Here is a 22,425-nt window from a genome sequence, read left to right on the forward strand (position 1 = left end):
ATGTTGCCAACAATTACGAACGTAGTGATGTACAAGACGTACAGCGAGCCGATAAAAAGGAAGTTCAATAGTCATGTGATATCTCCATTACGAACGCTAGTTTTACAAGACCGAGCGCTCCCGGCTCGTACTTGATTCCAAGTATGCGTGAACTTTTGTGCGACAGACTTGTGTACACACGATCGGAAAGTCTGACAACAATGTTTTGTTGGCGGAAAATTTGAGAACCTGCTAGCCAACTTTTGTTGGCGGAAAGTCTGACAACAAATGTCCGGTGGAGTGTACACACGGTCGGACTTTCAGCCAACAAGCTCACATCCAACATTTCCCGTCGGAAAATCCGATCGTGAGTATGCAGCATTAAAGTGACTTGAAGTTTGTAAATCCTACTATGAGCAGTGGTAGAAATATTAGTATCAGTAGTGGAGAGCCTACATTTTATGCTGTTTTTTATGAACACCTTGAACTCTGTGAATACACACGGTTGTTCACAGGAGATTTGCAACAATACACTCAACCATATAGATCAACCATACATTTCTCATACACTTTTAACATAACAGAGGGCTGTTACCATAATTACTGTATCCACTGGGTATACAGTACATAATATATATATATATGGGGGATGTAGCTGTGGGTTTATTGTTGAATATACTAGGGGTCGCCAAACTTTTTAAACAAAAAGCCAGTTAACTGTTTCTTATGCTTTATGCCGCATACACAGGACCAGTTTTCTCGTCGGAATAAACTCTGAAGGTTTTTCCAACGGAGTTCCGATGGAATTCCGCTGAAACTGTCTTGCGTACACACGATCACACCAAAGTCCGACCGTCAAGAACGTGGCGACGTACAACAAGTATGATGGGACTAGATAAAGGAAGTTCCATAGCCAGTAGCCAATAGCTTCCGTCTCGTACTTGCTTTAGAGCATGCGTTGTTTTTGGTCCGTCGGAACAGCATACAGACGAGCGGTTTTCCTGATAGGAATTGGTTTTGTCGGAAATATTTAGAATACATTCTATTTCTAGGTCCGTCAGAATTTTCAAAAAAAAAAAGTCTGATGAGGCATACACACGATCGGAATAGACGATGAAAAGCTTCCGTCGGACTTTTTCTGTCGGACATTCCGCTCGTGTGTACACAGCATTAAGGGGGCCTGGACTGTGGCCAGTTTGAGTAGAAAATGTCCCAGCGTCAGTGGGAGTAAACACTGCCACATCATTGGTTTTAACAGGAGGAATAGAGGCCCATCAATGGTCTTAGCAGGAGGAATAGTGCCCCATCAATGATATCACTGGGAGGAAGAGTGCCTCATTCATGATGTCAGTGGAAGAAATGATGCCTCATCATTGGCATCAGTTGGAGGAAAAGTGTCCCAGGGGCCAGAGAGAGACAAGCAACGAGCCAAATCTGGCCCCTGAGCCAGAGTTTGGAGACCGCTGTGCTTTGGAATGTGAGCAGAATAGGCAGCTACTGTATAGGCAGTACTCTAGGTGGCCTACCTACAGGTGCCTGTTAGACAGAGACTTCAGGTAGGTGAAAATGTAGAAACAGTGCCTTGAATAAAAAGATGAAATCTGGCATGCAACCCGTTTCCTCGCACAGGGTCCTGTATATTCTCCTCTTTTTTTTTTAATTAGGAACAGGGCAATGTCCTATAATAACTACCGTATATACTCCAGTATAAGCCGAGTTTTTCAGCCCATTTTTTTTGCTGAAAAACGCCCCCTCGGCTTATACTCGAGTGAGCCGTACCTTTCATTACTAAAATAGCGTGTGTAACAGCGTGTGTCTCCCGCTGTGTTATGCAGTCTGTTCGGCCGTCTATTGTAACAAAGCCCCACCTCCTCCTCGTCTGTGATAGAGGAACACTGATACAATGCTGGCAAACTGTATCAGTGTTCCGTCTAGCACAGACGAGGAGGAGGCGGGGCTTTGTTACAATAGACGGCCGAACAGACTGCATAACACAGCGGGAGACACACGCTGTTACACATGCTGTTTTAGTAATGAAAGGTACAGCTGCAGATGGGCACAGTGACACTACAGATGGGCACAGTGACACTACAGATGGGTACAGTGAGACTACAGATGGGCACAATTAGGCTGCAAATGGGCACAATTAAACTGCAAATGGGCACAGTGAGGCTGCAGATGGGCATTGTTTACCCAGTAGCTGCTGCATTTTCCCACCCTAGGCTTATACTCGAGTCAATATGTTTTCACAGTTTTTTGTGGTAAAATTAGGTGCCTCGGCTTATATTTGGGTCAGCCTATACTTGAGTATATACGGTAATCAAAAAAAAAAATTTCAATATGTTGTCTAAACTTATGATGGCTGTAGTTTGATTGCTTGGTATAATTCCTGTATATTAGTCTGCACAGTTTTATTGAATGATCCCTTTAAGACATTACACATTTTACAATAGCTCTATGTTTTGCAGTCTTTTTTCCTACTTAAACCATTTTGTTGTGCACAGGTAACAAAGATCATTACTAACAACATTTCTCTGTTTTCTTGTTGTTTATATTCCTGATTTCATTTAACACATTGTTCTTTCCAATGAACTAATATTTAATGCAATAACTTTTTTGGATTTGGGTTGGATGGAAAGGTGGGATTGGAGAAAAGCCTTACTCTTCTTTTCCTTCTTAGGTAAGAATGAATGGAAGTAAGTCCACCATACCATATGAAATTTTTCGCTTCCTTCCTTTGAAACTACACTCGTTTTCTCAAAGCACACCAACCAGACTGGATCTTGTCGGTTGTGGCAGACGGGTTACATTTCCGGGTAGGTACATTAACATAGAAACATAGTTAACTAGGTTGGAAAAAAACATATCCGTTAAGTTCAACCTTTAATAACTTTAGTAGTTTTATTCCAGAGTATTTTTTTTACATTTACTTTTAAAAGTAGAAAGTGAATTGATGATCTCCTGTCTCCCACTCTTCCTGCTGTCATGAAAACCTAAAAAATAACCCAGAGAGACCACTGATTGCATGCTACTCCTTTCTTAACACCATAGCCAAGGAATCAAAAATGTGAGAAGCACGTGTATTGATTGGCTGCCTTTGGCTGACCACCCAAACAATGTATCTGTTTCTCTAAGTTGTGTTCCCTATGGCCATGGCATTATGGGAGAAGTATCAGGGAATCATTGCCCTAATGCAGGGATATGCAATTAGCCGACCTCCAGCTGTTGCAAAACTACAAGTCCCATCATGCCTCTGCCTCTGGGTGTCATGCTTGTGGCCGTCAGAGTCTTGCAATGCCTCTTGGGACTTGTAGTTCTGCAACAGCTGGAGGTCTGCTAAATGCATATCCCTGCCCTAATGGATCTGGAAAGACAGCAGTTGGACTGAAAGGGAGCTATGGCAGAAATTTCATTTAGTCAGACCACCCCTTTACACAGCATGCAATAACTATTCTGCTGTTATAAAAAGTGCGTGATGATTCTCTTTCATGTTACTATTAATATTACAGTTTGTATCATCACTATGGCCAAATCTGTATGATGTATAATAAAATTAAAGTGCCCTTCGAAAGTCACTCACAAAATCAGTGTCACTGCACAATCTTTATTTATACATGGAAGCAATAGAGTTCAGGTTCAATTATTTTTTTAAGGTGTAATTTAAAAAAAAAAAAAACCTGCACTTTGTGTAAAAGAAAACAAATAGCCGCACACTAAAAAGTCAGAATACTTAGACGAAAATAAATGTACACATACAAAATAATAAAAAAGTAATAAGCACATTTTGCATGTGTACATAGTTATTTTTTATATACTCAGTAACAGTTGTTTATGATAATTATATACTTTGTATAATGTTTCACTGTAACAATATGCAAGTTTGTTTTATAATCATATCCAGAGATTGAGTTATATATTACTAGGAGTGCCCTGTGCTTATAAAGAATACAGTTTCATAAAGAACTGAGCCCTGGTTCCCAATCTGTGAGTCAGGAGCCACATGCGGCCCTTTAGCTCTTATTTTGTGGCCCCCTGGGCCTCTGTACATAGTAGTCTGTGTTTTCCTTTTTATGTTTTTGTAATGTATTTCAAGTATTTTTTAGGGGGCTGTAGGAAGCACAATTTTGAAAACATTGATGTTTAAGGAGACTGTAATAGCAGTGATCTCAAGCAGTCTCCTGTAACATGTCTCCAGTCTATTACTGCCTTCTATTGCATGTCCACATCCTAACAATTCCTATAGCATGATTGGTCATGCATGGTCTTTAACCATCTCCTGTAGAATATTTGCCATTTCTGATCATCTCCTATTGCATTTCGTGAGTGTTTTACAGCTTTCTGTAGTATTACATTTACTAAATATTAAGTGTGGCCCTTTGGCGATGTCGGGGGCCTTGGTCTAGGATGGTGGAGTTGCCAGGGTCATCATATGCCTACACATCATGTCCCTATCGGTCAGTAACTCATTCCTGTGTATAATAAAAGGTTACAGTCTTCCGCCTTACCTACCAGTACAAGCTAGTGGGGCTCTCATTCTTGCTGTCCCTTTTGTTGGCGGAATAATGCACTGTGTACTTACTATTCTGCTGCTCTGTGTTCACCTAGAACCAATCTGCTAGCATGGTAGGTCAATAGTTTACCCCAGTCTTCTAGTTGGTGGCTCTAGGTGTTTTGACAAATGATCTCTTTCAGTTTCTCCATCCCCAGCCTTGGCTTGCCTTGTATGACTATGACATCTGATATTGTTAGTTTTGTTCTAAGGCTAGCCAACTGACTAAGGGTAAAAGGGGTGCAGCACAAGACCTAGGAAGCAGGATAACCTAAGGCCTCATGTACACTGCACATTTTTACCGTGGCTGTTAGGGGCGTCGGGTGTTTTTTTTTTCCTGCCTCTAAACACCCCTGCATGTTAGCCTGTGTGTCCATGGGTCATTTAGAGGCAGGAAAAAAACCCACATCCAGGAGCAGTAGAATTTTGGCAGAAAACAAAACGAATGACATGTGTAAACGTGTATTAACACTAGGCGCGTTTAGCGCTTGAGCAGTAATTCATTTCAATGGCCAGAGTAAATTACTATTTTGGCCAATCAAATGAATTAAAGTCCAAGGGCTTGACGTGCCTAAACGCGTTACGCATGTTTATAGGTGACTGTGTCCTGTGTGCATGAAACCTAAATCTGGCCCCGATCATCTGTAGAAGGAATTCAGTACTGTATTCTCACGACCAGTATTAAAATATAATATAAAAGTGCTTTGTGCTTAGAGGCAATAGTAGCATCACTCACAGAAAACATCAAGCATAATGGGGAATGATTATGCATTCCATTCAGGAGAAATGTTCAAATTGGAATATTAATGTGTGGCTATAACGATCACTAAGAATGGCCATTTCCTGGCCTGGTTAAAGTTCTGCCAAAATTCAAGATGATTAACCTTACATCTGCCAGTAATCTCTGCTGGCTCTAGATCTCTGGGCTGACTGTATATACTGTATTCATAGGCGTGCGCACAGGGTGTGCCAGGTGTGCCAGGGCACACCCTAATCACCCTGTGCTGGGCAGATTTCACCTGCTGCTTGGCTGCAGAGAAAGGGACTGGGGAATGTCTGTCCTTAGTCCCTTTCTCTGTCTAAAAAGTGAGACATCAGGGGTCTGTTTAGACCCATGATATTTCACTAAAGCCCCCCAATGGGGCTCCTAAAAAAATTGTAAAAAAAAGTAATTAAAAAATTGTCAAATTTTTTTTGTAAAAAAATAATACAATTTAAAAAAAAGTAATAATAAAAAATATATAAAAAATAAACTACTGACAACAATCTCTGCCCTTCTGACACCATCCACTGCTCTACCGACACCATCCTCTGCCCTACTGACACTGTCCATTGCCCTACTGCCCTATATATACAGTATATGCACACATATGAGCTTTGGGGTGCACACCCTAGTGCAATAGGCTGCGCACACCTATGACTGTATTGCTAGCAGTCACATTATTACCAGTCCATATTTTCAGAAGATTACCCATGTTGACTAGCAGTCTGGCAGGTCTGGCAATTGAAAAGTGCACTGTAGGCAGTACACATTCCACAAGACCCCTAGTATGTCTCTACATTTGCACTGGTGTCACTGTGACTCTATTATTCTTATCCCAGTTCAGTAAAGTTAGCTAAATATTAGTAGAGTTTCAATAAAAAATTTCATTTTAAAAATATTACTTCAAGTTTTTAATCGTTAGTGGGGGCAAATCAATGTTTATTTTCGACAAAGTTTGAAGGAGCAGGATGGAAAACTTTTCTTGAGGGAACAAATTTCTAATAGTGTATGTGGCTATAGTTTAGGAATTTACATTCCTTCCAAAATCAAATTTTAAAACCAAAGAAGTACTTTCAAAGGACATTTGTCAAGTCATCGAAGGTACTGAGAATTTCTGTGTGAACAACCGTATGTTCAAAAATCTACTAGTGTATGGTCAGCTTAAAGTGTTTGTTACCCCAGCATTTCAAATTCCTGATATGTGCTTGCTGTAGCATGTATTTGTATGAAAAAGTATCATTTTCTCTTTGTATTGCTTCCTTTATGTGAAATCCCTGGTGTTCCCGCCAGTCCCTCTGCTTTCCTGTTAAAAACTGACCACACTAGGCAGGTGAGCTCACCATGGTCAGTTCCCTAGCCATGCTGGAAGCGTAGTAGACTGCTCTCCTCCAATGATCGGACTTGTCCTGACACCCCCCATTGCAGAGCCATTCACTGGGAAGATCAGTGTGCTGCTGCTTCTCCTCCCCCCAGCTCTTATGCAGCTGAGAACAGAGGGAATGTAATCACTTATAAAAAAGAGGAAAAAAAGTCTTTATTATGTTTTTTTTTCTTTTTTTATATCTGTACACAAATGTTTTGCCTTTCATTTAAATTTTAAAAGGAATGGGTTGTTTTACAAGGTGATCGTTTACAATCACTTTGAGGATGGCTATGGCTGCTGTATTTTAACAACAGTTTTGACTGTAACCCCCTTTATAATGCCTTGCAATGAGACTCATTAATTACAAGGCGACCAATGTGAGTCTCTGCAATGGCTGGCAAAACAAAATACGGCTTTGAAACAGAAACACTTTACATACTACATTGCTGGCATTCATCTCAGTCATAGCCTCTTGGCATCTGGAAGATAAACTGCTGTAGGAGGTAACCTCCCATCAAGGACACAGCTCTGACTTCAACAAGGAGATACTGCCCACACACATTTCTGATGAACGCATACCAACGCTGTTTTTTTTTGTTTTTTTTTTGCGTGTTCTTACCATTAGATTTTGTTGTTTTATTTGGTGCAAAAATATGAGTGTATGCGTGCTTGTGTGCAGTTTTATGTTTAAAATCAATCAAGCAATGCATTCATTTTTAAACAATATCCACCTGTCTTGCCAGAAGGTGTACTTCTACAACATAGTCATAATTCAGACAATTGACAGCATGCTTTTTCTCTGAAAGTCACCTAGAAAGGTGTAGCAACAATAAGGCCCCAGTGCTGCTCCCCCCCCCCCCCCATTTGTGTGCTCACATTATAATAACTGTGTTGATGAAAGCATCAATTTCTCCGATTCCCACTGTAATAAATTGTATAGTAATTGTACTGTCTGCCCTTATGTTGTAAAGCGCTGAGTATACTGTGGCGTTATATAAATCCTATATAATAATAATAATAAAAATGATAATTTTCCACTCTGCCTACTGGTAGACGAGCCTATGCTGCCTGAGCATCTAGAATAACATATACAGGCTCTATTCAAACTTTCATTCATGGCCATTTACAAATAATCTTTCTCTTGAAAATAATTATTCAACCAAAGTGGAAGATTAATTTGTCAGATTTTTCACCAAATCTTTTTCAGGTTAATTTAGCCCAAGCAGGGATTTTTTTTCATAATATGAGGAATCCTGCTCACCCTATGGCTTTTATTTACCGTATATACTTGAGTATAAGCTGACCCGAATATAAGCCGAGGCACCTAATTTTACCACAAAAAACTGGGAAAACGTATTGACTAGAGTATAAGCCTAGGGTGGGAAATGCAGCAGCTACTGGTAAACAATGCCCATCTGCAGCCTCACTGTGCCCATTTGCAGCCTCACTGTGCCCACCTGTATCATCAGTGCCCATCTGCAGCCTCACTGTGCCCATCTGCAGCCTCACTGTGCCGATTTGCAGCCTCACTGTGCCCACCTGTATCATCAGTGCCCATCTGCAGCCTCACTGTGCCCATCTGCAGCCTCATTGTGCCCATTTGCAGCCTCACTGTGCCGATCTGCAGCCTCACTGTGCCCATTTGCAGCCTCACTGTGCCCATCTGCAGCCTCGCTGTGCCCATTTGTAGCCTCACTGTACCCATCTGCAGCCTCACTGTGCCCACCTGTACCTTTGATTACAAACAATGGGTGTCTCCCGCTGTGTCATGCAACTGCAGTTTTAGTTCGGCGGCTGTCCATTGTAATAAAGCCCCGCCTCCTCCTTGTCCGTTATAGACGGAACACTGATTCAGTTTCCCAGCATTGTATCAGTGTTCAGTGTTCCGTATATCACGGATGAGGAGGAGGTGGAGCTTTGTTACAGTTAAGACTGCATGACACAGCGGGAGACCCTCACTCGAGTATAAGCTGAGGGGGGCTTTTTCAGCATGAAAAATGTGCTGAAAAAGTCGACTTATAATCGAGTATATAGGGTAAACCCCCCCCCCCACAAGCAGTTGCTTGTAGCCCTTTATAGGTTTGGCTGTACACAGCCCTATAAAATCAAGTCCAGAAACAAATGTGTACATCATGCGGTCATAACCAGTTAAAGCTGTACTCTGGGCATACAATGTTTTTAATATAGAAATGTATTCTTCAATAAGCACAAAATATATGAATCCACTTTGGGTGCACCAAATATATTTAGAAACCCAGACATTACCTTGTAAAAGTAGTAGTGACATCATCACTGTGCTTTACACAGAGAGCAGGGATGTGAGAGGGACCTAACAGTCTCCACCCACTACAGGCTACCTGCAGAAAGATACCAAAGGGGGTGGAGGCAAGACCAGTCACCCTGTACAAGGAGTGGGAACAGCAGTGACTGGTCTTTATTACAGGAAACAGAAAGTGGCTAGTGCCATTATATTTGGATACACTGTTCTTGAACACCTGTCTCATGAAGAAGCATTAACTGAAACGCGAGATATAGAACTCTTCTACAGCCAATATTGTGATTGCCAGATCAATGACCACTTCTGTATGTTACAGTTTTGCTTTAAGCCTCGGTTGGCACATTAATTATTGTTGACCCCTTGGTGGAATCTGTTATAAGATGCTCTGGATGGGTTTTTAAGGGTAGTGTTCAGAGTGGTTATACCTTCTGTATGTTTGGTATGTTGTTTTTACCAAAGGTGAGCCTGTTGTTGCCTTTTTAATACTAGCCACTTTCTCTTTAGTGGCTAATATGATTGAATTTTATCAGTTGTGTGTATTGACATTCCTTTGACAGATAATCCACCTTAAAAGTCCCTTAAAATTCAGTATTTCTCTTCATTTTCCAGGATGTATAAACCCCCTCTAACAGAAAGTCAGATCACAGCAGAAAAAAAAAGGAATTTGGAGATTTGGAGGAAGGCTACGTGCAATAGAAGGGTTTTTTTTTTTTTTCGAGTTACGAATTCATACTCAAATATATTTTGTTTTTTTAATGTTACCTTAACTACACACAATTCAATTATCACCCAATCAAATCTAAGCAATTAAATGAAATTAAATCAAACCAATCAATTCAGTCATATTTTAGCATAGAATTACCAGTTGTCAGGCCTTGTATAGATAGCTGTAATTAAAAAGAAAAGAACAGAATATAGCATATTCTACATTTTGTAAAGTGCAGCACAAACTGCAGGCGCTCTATGAATTCTGTATAATAATAATAATAACAATAATAATATCTTATTAAAACTGAGCCTTAAGAATTCAAATGTAAGGACTGGAACTATGCCTTTCCTCTTTCTGCAATGAAAATGCGAATCGATAAGCAGAAACTAATTAGAATGTAATTCCTTTCTCACTCAAGAGACACATAAATCTCCCCATTCCAAGATGAATCACACTGGAAAACAAATCCAGCAACATCCCAAGGGTTCCATCAATGGGACGCAGCGCAGACATTGGATTGGGCTCTGCAGGGCTTCTCTCACACATTTCGCTAACAGATAATCGAATGATTCACTTGCCCATCCTCAAGTTAAAGCCATCCAGCTAAGTACACTGGCAGCAGTTGCTAAGATATTCTGGTGGCACTTGGCCATGTGTAACAAGTGAGTTATTGCAATGATTCTGCTGATGATTAGAGAATCCCCCTAGAGGCCCCCTATGATGTCAGGTTGCAATCTACAAGGAGCGCCAGGCAGCTCACAATTCAGCCAGCACTACCAGGTACAAGTGCCTGGGAGAAGCAACAAGAGGCTCCTGTCTGCTCCAGCTGCACAGCCAGCCGGTGTGCCCAGATGAGGACCCAGCAACAATGTCCAAGTGCTACAATGAACCCTCACAATAGCAGTGGGAGCTCAGGGCTTTCCTCTAGCTCAGATTCTGACAGCAGTAGCTGTGTTGGATGGGGTGGTGCTGGAATGAGAGGACTGCTGTCTAGATACTGGAGTCTGGAGAGCCTGCAGTCTGTTTCTGGTAAGGAGAATTGCTTCTACATCTAGTCCTACAAGGCTGTGACAAGTCATGACTTTAATGATGGGCTGTGGGCTATAGACGATGCAACAGAGAATTCAATATTGGCTGCATAGATCAGACTGGCAAGGGGCGAGGAGTTAGAGCTAGCCTTCGCAATCTCAAGTGTATCTTCTGTTTTTTTTTGTTTTGTTTTTTTTTTAAATGTCTGTTTTTGAAGCAGAACATAATTTTATAAACTCAGATGTAATGTTATTATGATTGTAACGTTGAAGAACAGAATCAGGCTTGTGGAAGTTATCCTAGGCTCAATTTACAAAACATCGGTGTGATGATCTTTATTTTTTTTTTAAAAAGTGACAGTTGAGTTTGATGAGATTTGAAAATGACAGTTGCGTCAAATGAAGATCCTTATCCTTGTGTAAAGCTTTGTGTGTTATATAATGGCAGAACAGAACACATCTAGGGAGCCAATGTGCAGACACAATTCTGGATTAGATACCAGTAAAAAGTTGGATGCTAGCAAATTGCTGTATCATCTATGTAAAAAGGCTGTGTATAGTCGATTTGCCAAATGCAGTAACCCCTGACAGTCAATCATTTTTCAATACGCTTCTGTTCGATGCTCTGGGTTACGGCGCTGTGCTGGTTTGCTGTAGATCAGCGCCGAGGATGTCTGCGTAAGGGATCAGTCGTACAAACAGTATGGAGCTTTTTATAAACTCTAAGGATGGATTTCTTAGAGGCGTTGGATGCTTTCAGTAGTATGTGATTATTATATTATTTGTATTAGTATTTCAGTATATTTGAGCTCCATAAAATGTTTGGAGGATGACACATCAGAAGTAAGTGCAAATGATCAGAGCAGACACGCTACCCATCCCCCAGCTGACCTCCTCATCACTTCTGCCTTTGGTTATAGTAATGAAAGTGGACAGGATGTCATTGTGTGACAGAGGGGGACCCTTCTCTGCTTCTGCCAATCTTCACAGATGCAGACGAGTCAGCAATCAGTAGTTTACAAGAACAGGAAGAATAGGTCTCCAAAGGAACTTATTGTGAGAAAAATATGGGGAATGGCATTGCTGACATCTTTCCTAGAGCTCATTCTCACCAGCTGCTGCGTTATACTGTGGCCACTGGCAGGCGCTCTGAAGGGAGCTGTGCTGATGTGTCATAATGATGCATGGGTACGGTTTACTTTTTTCAACTTTATTGAAATGTAACAAAATGGCATTTCGTTTTTTTTTATTCACTGCTCTGTGTTGCAGTGCGGTGTAGTGCATCGCAACATGTTGCTCTGAGAAAATGTTCAAAATGTCCTCTTTTTTTAGCACACATCACTGTAGTGCACCCTATGATATCAGGCTGCAATCTACAAGGAGCGTCAGGCAGCTCACAATTCAGCCAGCACTACCAGGTACAAGAAGCAACAAGAGACTCCTGTCTGGTAGGACTCAAGGCAGATTGCCATGTCTTTGCTTTGTGCCTGCATTGGGCAAAGTATAACTAAAGGCAATTTTTTATTTTTTCAGTTTTGGATAGAGTAAGAGGGATTAGAACCCCTGTCAGTTTGTATTGCTGTCTGTGCCCCCATTAGAGAGATTCACCCTCTCTAATTATTCTGTTTACGGGTATCGTCAAGTGAAAGAATAAAAGAAAATCCTAAATTTTGAGCTGACATCTGAACAGGAATAGAGGGGTAATCTTCCAATGGGGACACTAGTTTTGGTTATCCTGGTGACATCCCGGGATTCCTTTACTTTCAAGAGACTACCTCTTACGCTGTGTACACACGAGCGGAATGTCCGACAGAAAAAGTCCGACGGGAGCTTTATTCCAATCGTGTGTATGCCCCATCAAAATTCTGACGGACCTAGAAAGAGAACATGTTCTAAATTTTTCAGACAGAACCAATTCCTATCGGGAAAACCGATAGCCTGTATGCTGTTCCGATGTACCAAAAACGACGCATGCTCTGAAGAACGTACAAGACGGAAGCTATTGGCTACTGGCTATTGAACTTCCTTTTTCTAGTCCCGTCGTACGTGTTGTATGTCACCGCGTTCTGGACGGTCGGAATTTGGTGTGTATGCAAGACAGCTTGAGCGGAATTCCGTCGGAACTCCGTCAGAAAACCTTCAGAGTTTATTCCGATGGGAAAACCGGTTGTGTGTACAGGGCATTACTTCCTGTTTTGGCTATGAGACAGGAAATTAAGGGAAATCTCCCCAATGGGACACAGATGTAAAAAAATCTAAAATGAAATACAAAAAGTTTTGCCTTTAGTTACACTTTAAAGCGGGGGTCCTCAAACTACGGCCCATGGGCTGGATCCGGCCCACCAGCGTGATTTACCCTGCCCACGGACTGCCCCTTTAACATCACAGCAATCCCCCTCCCCTCTGCTACCTTTATCACACAAGACGAGAAACATGACAGGTCCGGACAAAGGGCGGGACCTTTTGTGTTAAGAAGCGGGTGATTGCTTACTAGGCAGCAGGGCGGTCCCAGCAATCAGTCACCTGCCTTTCACTTGCAAAGTCTCGCCCATTGTGCGGGCCTGCCATGCTTCGCATTTTGCGTGATTACCCACTTAAGGACCAGCCTCGTTTTGGATTTTAGGTGTTTTACATGTTTAAAACAGTTTTTTTTTGCTACAAAATTACTTAGAACCCCCAAACATTATATATGTTTTTTTTTCTAACACCCTAGAAAATAACATGGCGGTCGTTGCAATACTTTTTTTTGCACCGTATTTGCACAGCGGTCTTATAAGTGCACTTTTTTTGGAAAAAATTCATTTTTTTGAATAAAAAAAAATGTGTCACTTTTATTCCTATTACAAGGCATGTAAACATCCCTTGTAATAGAAAAGAGCATGGCAGGACCTCTTAAATATGAGATCTGGGGTCAAAAAGACCTCACATCTCATATTTACACTAAAATGCAATTAAAAAAAAAGTCATTAAAAAAATGACATTGAAAAAAATATGCCTTTAAGAGGCGTGGGCGGAAGTGACGTTTTGACGTCGCTTCCGCCCAGCAGTGTCATGGAGACGAGTGGGCACCATCTTAGCCTCACTCATCTCCAGGCACAGAAGAGAGAAGGATGCGATCGCCTCCGCCGCTACCGACGGCTCCAGTAAGCAGCGGAGGGCACCGGATCGCGGCGGGAGGGGTGACCACTTTTATCAGAAAGCCGGCCGACGCACAAAAACGGGGATACTGGGGTTATGGCAGCTAGCTGCTGCCATAACAACGATATCCACCCTCAAAGTTTGGACGTACATCGGCGTACGGCGGTCCGGAAGTGGTTAAGGTAGCAGAGGGTAGGGGGAGTGCTGTGATGTTATAGAAGGGGGGCAGTGTAATATTGAGGGGGGAGGGGGGGTCTGTTATGGGTGAGTCTGTTATGGGGGGAGTCTGTAATGGGGCGAGTCTGTTATGGGGGAGTCTGCTATGAGGGAGTCTGTTATGGGGGGATCTGTGATGGGGCGATCTGTGATGGGGCGATCTGTGATGGGGGGATCTGTGATGGGAGGAGTCTGTGATGGGAGGAGTCTGTTATGGGGGGAGTCTGTTATGGGGGAGTCTGTTATGGGGGGAGTCTGTGATGGGGGGATCTGTGATGGGGGGGAGTCTGTGATGGGGGGAGTCTGTGATAGGAGGAGTCTGTTATGGGGGATCTGTTGAGGGGGGAGTCTGATGGTTGACTCTGTTATGGGGGAGTCTATTATGGGGGGATCTGTTATGGTGGGAGTCTGTGATGGGGGGGAGTCTGTGATAGGAGGAGTCTGTTATGGGGGATCTGTTGAGGGGGGAGTCTGATGGTTGACTCTGTTATGGGGGAGTCTATTATGGGGGGATCTGTTATGGTGGGAGTCTGTGATGGGGGGAAGTCTGTTATGGGGGGCTTTGTGATGGGGGGATCTGTTATGGGGGGCTTTGTGATGGGGGGGATCTGTGATGGAGAGGAGTCTGTGATAGGGTGGAGGGGGGGTTCCTTGATGAGGGGGGTCTGTGATGGGGAGGGGGTTCTGTGATAGGGGGGAAACCGGGATGGTGGGAGGGATCTGTGGTGGGGAGGGGGAGGGGTTCTGTGATGAGGGGCGTCTGTAAAATACTAAGTTCACCTCGATTAAAATTTTTATTTTTTTTTAAATATTGTATTGTTTTTTCCTGTTTTTTTGCACTACAAATAAGATGTGTGCATAGGAATTTGTTCATATTTTTTAAAACTATAGTCTGAGGGACTGTGAACTGGCCCCCTGTTTAAAAAGTTTGAGGACCCCTGCTTTAAAGACTGGTTGTCTGGTTTCACATTACTATTGTTTCTTCCTAAGGCTACATTCACACAATAGTTTAGCTGAGGCCAGGGGTGGCCATTGACAAGAATCAGTAAATTCTTGCTGGTGGTTGTTAATGCTGCTTGCACGCACTGTAGCACCGATGGTGGCTGTCAGTTTTGTACTCTGTACAACTCTATAGCCGGCCCCACCACTGATCGCATGTAACCAGTTATCTGAGTGGTTACATACGAATAGCACCTCTGACCAACCCTGGACACAGACAGTATGCATCCAGGGTCGGTGTTTCAATTGGGTTTTGGCCACATACCTACTGGCCGCAGCAACTTTACCTACCTCTGAGCTCAGCAAAACTATCCATGGTAAACAGCCATGTAGCCTGACCTGGAGCAAGCAAAGTGAAATCAGCATGAAGTCAGAATTTCCTATTGGCATACTTGTCTGGGCCAGTAGCACAGAAAGTACCTAGGATAGATATGAAAACCATACTGTAAGCTCTTTTAAAAGGACAGGTCAGCAGTGGTAGCCTCTCTCATAGCTCCCAAGTATCCCTGATTTCGAGGGAATGTCCCTGATTTGGAACAAAGTCCCTTTTTCCCTCTTTCGTCCTCATTTGTCCCTTATTTTGATCTGTTTATATAGTTGTACAGTATATAAGATGCACTTTTAATCTTTCAAAAAGTGGATCCTAGTGCTAAACCTTTTATCCAATTTCTAAATTGCTACATTTGTAAATTTCAAAGCCAGTATAAGGCTCGGTTCACATATATTATTATTATTTCAAGTACTTATATAGCGCCGTCAATTTACGCAGCGCTTTACATATACATTGTACATTCACATCAGTCCCTACCCTCAAGGAGCTTACATTCTAAGGTCCCTAACTCACATTCATACATATACATATTAGGGCCAATTTAGACAGGATCCAATTAACCTACCAGCATGTCTGTGGAGCATATGCGAATCAGATGCAATTTTAAACGCACCTGATTCGTATACCATGTGAACCAGATCGGCTTTCAATGGAGCCGGTTCACACATGTCCGGGGCGGCTGCAGTCCATTTTTGAAAAGGGTCCGCTGCGATTTTGGGTCCGGTTTAGGTGCAAATTCAAGTAAAAATTTGCACCTGAATCGCACCTGAACCAGTGAACCAAATGAACCGGACTCTGGACTGCAAACTGCAACTGGACATGTGTGAACATAGCCTAAAGGAAATGTACTGGTAAAAAAAAAAAAAGCATTTGTGGGTTTAACTAATTTTGTTTTTGTATAATTCTCCTTTAAGGGGGCGTGACAGGGGGTGTGTCCTATGCCTACATACTTTTGCTAACAGGTGTCCCTCATTCCCGTCACAAAAAGTTGGGAGGTGTGGCCTCTCTATTTTCACAGTACAGGGTTCCTTAGGAACCCAGTCGCACCAGCGTGTCGCAGTAACTTGCTGTACAATGCACGTTTAAGTCTCTTCACACTGATGCAAATTCTATGCAAATTAGATCCAATCCGAAAGGCATAGATTCACACGTCATCTGAAAAAACATTATTTGCTATGAAAGCCGCTCACATCTATGCGGTGCTGATCCGGTCAAAAAAGGGTCCTGTAGATCCCTACAGATCTCTGCATCTACACAAGTGATGTGGATGTGGGGATCTCTCTTGCTGCTGCGCTATTGTATTTTAACAGTGAGGACCCTCCCCCCATCCTGCAGAAAACACAGATCAGCGCTGCAACCATTGGCTGCATGTGCCGATCAAATGCTGGTTTGCCAGCTGGATTCTTTGGCAGAAGCCAGCAGCTTCTATTGAACACACAGGGCTACACACATACCAATATTCAACCAGTTCAGCAGGAATTTCGATATGTGTATACCTAGCTTTACTCATACAGCTCCTGATGAACCAAAAGGAAGTACTAATTAGTCCTTTTGGAAGCCTGCAGATGCCTAATTGCTTTGACTGTATCACAACCTACCATCAGGCCTAGTGCAGAGGAAATAGCTGAGCAAACTTAGAACAATTCCTTTTTTGTTTTCTATGATTATACCAACAAGGCATCAGCAGATTGTCATATAAAGGAAAGCCGGGAGGGTTGATACACACAGTGGAATGCAGATGTACACATGAGAAAACAATGCCATTAAAATATTATAAAATGACACACAGGTGACACACTGACCCTTTTCCATAAATCCTAGGGAGGTTTCATTACAAATCACAATAGAAACTATTTAACACTTCTTAGGAATACTTCGGAAACATGTTCTACTGAACCACTGGGCTGTGAAGTAGCTAATTGGCTGTGTCATGGTGTTTTTTAGTTTTTGTAGCACTAGTAAGATTTATCACGTTTTATACACTAAACCACATTGCAATCATCTATTAACTGTAATGCCGTGTACACACGGAGCGGACTTTTGAGCATCAAACGTCCGACGGTCTTTCCGACGGACTTTCGACGGAGTTACGACGGACTTGCGAATGACCGGACTTGTGCACACATGAACGGACTAAAGTCCATTAGAAAGTCCGTTCGAAAGTCCAGTCATTTGAACGCGATGACGTACGACCGGACTAGAATAAGGAAGTTCATAGCCAATAACTGCCCTTGCGTCGTTTTTTGTCCGTCGGACTAGCATACAGACGAACGGATATTTCGATCGGACTCGAGTCCGTCAGAAAGATTTGAAACATGTTCTAAATCTAAAGTCCGTCTGATTTTCGACAGAAAAAGTCTGCTGGAGGTCCGATGAAGCCCACACATGGTCGGATTGTCCGACGGATTTGTTCTGTCGGACCTGGTCGGTCGGAGAGTCCGCCCGTGTACACGGCATAAGGGTCAGTACACATTGCAGTGTCTGGGATGTTTTGCATCACGGTGCAGCAATTTAAATGCGTAATTCTGGGTTTGACAGGTTGGCAATACCTATCCCTCACCTCCATGGGAGTGAATAGGACTGTGCAGAACCATAAGCCAAGGGCCTTACCTTCAAAGTACTCTAAACCTTTGCTGTTGTTGAGCTGCTATCCTTGTGGAAACTGGAACCGGGTATTATAGCTGGGAATTGCACCCAAGAACTAGATGACACTAGCTTAGGTGCAAACTGGAACTGACTTTATTGTAAATTCACACAAAATATATACCACACAAAATCAGGTAAGAGCTTGATAACATTATCCTAAACAATGCAAACTGTAAACGGTAATATCATCAGTACATCTAATGAACAACTAACATAAACATAAACAGTAATCTATTTAAACAGTAAGCTTATTAACAACTAGTCACCTAGACAAGCCTAGATGACTTAGGTCAGTGCCCACCCAGACAGTTTAGCACCAGTATTCAAGAAGACCAGGGCTGTCCAAATCTCATTAACCAGTTTTCCTTTAACATCCATCTTCTCACTGAGTTTCAAGTTGGCAGAGACCATGGCTTTCTTCGTTGTTAAATGTGGTAATGTTATCTTACATTATATAATGGGACATCTTCCTGAATGCTTGTAGCTCCCTCAAATGCCATGGCCCATAGTCAGTAGGCAAGAGGCTACTCTGCAGTCCTTTCCAAAATCCTCTCTCCTGGTTGGGTCTGTCACACCCTGCATTAAGGTAAAAAATGTCCCAATGTCTGTATCGCCCCCCTCACCTCCCTGTATACTTACTGTACCTAAGCCCGATGTTGATCCAGCACTGTGCCTGTCTGCAGCCGCTCTCTCCTCTCTCTGCTTACAGAGAGCAGGCAGAGCCATTGGCTCCTGCTGCTGTCAATCAAATCCTGTGAGCGGAGAGCTGGGGGTGGAGGTAGGGCGGCTGAGCTGCACTGTATGTGTCAATAGATGCACACAGTTCAGCTTGGGAGTGAGCATGCAGGTGCACCCTCATATGTTTCCTATGGTGAAATATCTAGACAAGGAGGAACCCAGAGCGCTGGCAGGAGGACCCATGAAGAGAAGGTTTTGGCCACTCTGTGCAATACCATTGCACAGAGCAGGTAAGAATAGCGTTTATTCTTTTAATAAAAAAAAAAAAAAAAGCTTTATGATCAATTAAATCTCAAGAGACTCCAGAAAACCTCCCTTGGCCTGGCTTGGCTCAGGTCCTGTGTGCACGTGTGAGATTAGTTGACATCTGTGGAAGGGTGGAAGCAAGGTTTGTGGATTTAAAAGGAATACAATATCCAAGATGGGAGCAGAGAATAGGATGATAACATTAAACACAGCCGGCATAAGAATAGAGATGTATAGAGTCTTTATTAATGATAGGGTGGAATTTGGGTAAGATGTTTTGACTTTTTCTGGATATGGACTGTAGGTTTAATACCGCTTTAACATGAACCAAACCCTACATTACTCTTAAGGGAAACATTTCCTTAGGCTGGCCATACATGGTCGAATTTCAAAAGAATTTTCAACCAAGCCTTCAATTGGTTGCTACAGAAAAGAATTTTCGTGGCTGGGAATCTTCTTTTTTTCCCGGAATATTTTCTTTTCTTGCACATGCGCATTTCTTTTTCTATTACATTTCTCGCACGATTATCCCATCATTGATTAGAAAATCGTTCAGTTTTCAAAAAAATTCCAACATGCCGGATTACTCAAATTCGATGACCGCACGAAAATCGACTGTTGCTACAGCCCACTAATGGTGCGAAATTCGAACAAAAATTCTTAGATAAGATTTTCTAAAGAAAATTCTTTCGAAATTCGACCCATGTATGGCCTGCCTGAAACATGGATGCTGCAATTGTTGACTGGTGCAGATAAGAAGTTTGCGCTCTTAAGCTGGCCATACATTATACAATTTTCCTATTCAATTTCCTTTAGATATACCTTCAACTACTATGTAGTGCAAGGACCTGCCTGACTGCACACAAATTGAAAGTGTTTAGGTTTGACCTTGTATTATATGGTTTTGGTAAATCTAAAGGAAAATTGTACAAAAGAATGAAAAGTATAATGTATGGCCAGCCTTACTTTCCTGAAGTGTTGACTCCAAGGGATTAGCGTAACAGTCAGGCATCCTACATTTTCAGAAAGAAGTCAGCAATGGCAACATTTAATTATGCTTCTCTTAGGAATGGTTGACTTTAAACCTCAAACAAAATATATATACTATCACAATGAAAGAGGCTTCCCCTTTCTTGTATGTTCCTGGGTGATTCTCTGGCAAAATGAATTCCCACCATCAGTGTGTTGGGTTTGCCTTGCAGCCTCCTCTTAGGCAGCCCATAGATTACTTGATTCTCTTTCTTGCTTGATTCCCCATCAACACATTCATTGTTGATTGGGGAATGCCTCCCTCAGTGATATTGTATTCTGCCAGGGAAAAGGGGTGGGGGTGGGGGGCAGGATACAATAGTTATTGTTGGCTTCTATAGCCTTTGGCTTTAATCGCATGTAGAAAAATCTGACAGGCTAGTTGTATCCAAGTCAATGGATGGATCAACTGGGGTACAATCATCCTGCCCATACATGAATTCGTCCGAACCCTGCTGAACCAGAGGAATTTCAATCCACGTATGGCTGGTTTTAGTAACAAATGTATAGGGAACCTCTGAGAGAACATCTGTAAAGGATGTGTAAAACTGGTGGTCACACCTAAACATATTTAGGCTGTCAGATCATCTGCTCTGATATAATAACGAAGGATAATTGTATTTTTAAAAATAGATTTGTTTGTAATCCACTGAATGTTTATGAGGATGTGATCATTTTACTGCTGTCCACTAAGTGCTGTGAAATATTTCTTTAATTTTCCACACAGTAATTAAGTAAAGTTTTAGTCACCATGCAAAGATCCTGGCCTGTACGGGATCATCAAAGACTAGACTGAAGTTTGTAAATACTAACCTATCATATCACTAAAGGAGTTGTAAAGTGGTTGTAAACCTCTGAAATGAAAAATGAACAGAGCATATCCCTCTATAGTGTGCACTTGTCTCGATCCAAAGCACCAAGTATGATTTCTGAACAAGATGAACAGCTACAGCTTATGTAGGTGGGTTTGTTTTATTTCTGTGTATTACCTGAGGCTAGTCACTTCACTGGGTATTAGGGGTGTTAAAAATAATCGTGTAATCGATGCATCGTGATTCAGCCTTAAATGATTCTGCATTGATGCAGAGAACGGCTGAAACACGATTGCATCAATGATATCATCCCAGGGCGCACCCCTGTAAGAGTCCCCCCTCCCTCCTCCTCTCTATGTGTAGACCGGCTCCTATGATAGACGGCACACTGATCCAATACCGGGAAATTGAATCAGTGTGACGTGTATCATAGGAGCCGGTCCAGGAGGCAGGACTTCGTTGACAGCGGCCGCCAGGCAATTCAAATCCAAGTTCCGTGTCACAGTGGGAGATCCCCGCTCTGTGTGATCCGGGAACTGGTGAGGCTACATTGATGGGCATTGGTGAGGCTGCATTTGATGGGCACTGATTATGCTGCGTTTGATGGGCACTGATTAGGCTGCATTTGATGGGCACTGGTGAGGCTGCATTGATGGGTACTGATGAGTGTGTATTGGTGAGCACTGATGAGGCTGCATTTGATGGGCACTGGTGAGGCTGCATTTGATGGGCACTGGTGATGGTGCATTTGATGGGCAATGTTTAGCTGCATTTGATGGGCACTGGTGGGGCTATACTGATGGGCACTGATGAGGCTGCATTTGATGGGCACTGGTGAGGCTGCATTGATGGGCACTGACGAGGCTGCATTGATGGGCACTGATAGGCTGCATTTGATGGCCGCTGGGGAGGCTACAGTTAATGGGCACTGGTAGGCTGCATTTGATGAGCACTGGTGAGGCTGTATTGATGGGCACTGATGAGGCTGCATTTGATGGGCACTGGTGAGGCTGCATTGATTTGCATATGGGAGGCTGCATTGATGGGCACTGATAAGGCTGCTTTTGATGGGCACTGGTGAGGCTGCATTGATGGACACTGGTGAGGCTGCATTTGAGGGGCACTGATGAGGCTACATTGATGGGCACTGATGAGGCTACATTGATGGGAACTGATGAGGCTGCATTTGATGGGCACTGATGAGGCTACATTGATGGGCACTGATGAGGCTACTTTGATGGGCTCTGATGAGGCTACATTGATGGGCACTGGTAGGCTGCGCTGATGGGCACTGGTAGGCTGCATTGATGGGCAATGGTAGGCTGCATTTAATGGGCACTGGTGAGTCTGCATTGATGGGTACTGGTGAGGATGCATTGATGGGCACTGATAAGCTGCATTGATGGGCACCGATGAGGCTACACTGATGGGCACTGATAAGCTGCACTGATGGGCACTGGTAAGCTGCATTGATGGGCAGATAAGGCTGCACTGATGACGGGCACTGATAAGGCTGCATTGATGGGCAATGATAGGCTGCATTGAAGGATACTGATGAGGCTGCACTGATGAGGCTGCACTGATGGGCACTGATAGGCTGC

At 42.8% G+C, this 22,425-nt stretch overlaps 1 protein-coding gene across 1 annotated transcript in view; it reads left to right on the plus strand.

Moving 5' to 3' along the window:
* Positions 1 to 22,425, plus strand: part of LOC141139561 (uncharacterized) — a 237,297-nt gene that overhangs the window by 133,196 nt on the left and 81,676 nt on the right. The window contains 1 exon segment of the mRNA XM_073625823.1: positions 2,660 to 2,795. Coding sequence (XP_073481924.1) covers positions 2,660 to 2,795 — 136 coding nt within the window.

Source organism: Aquarana catesbeiana, linkage group LG04 (genome assembly GCF_042186555.1).
Source record: "Aquarana catesbeiana isolate 2022-GZ linkage group LG04, ASM4218655v1, whole genome shotgun sequence".
NCBI lineage: Eukaryota > Metazoa > Chordata > Amphibia > Anura > Ranidae > Aquarana > Aquarana catesbeiana.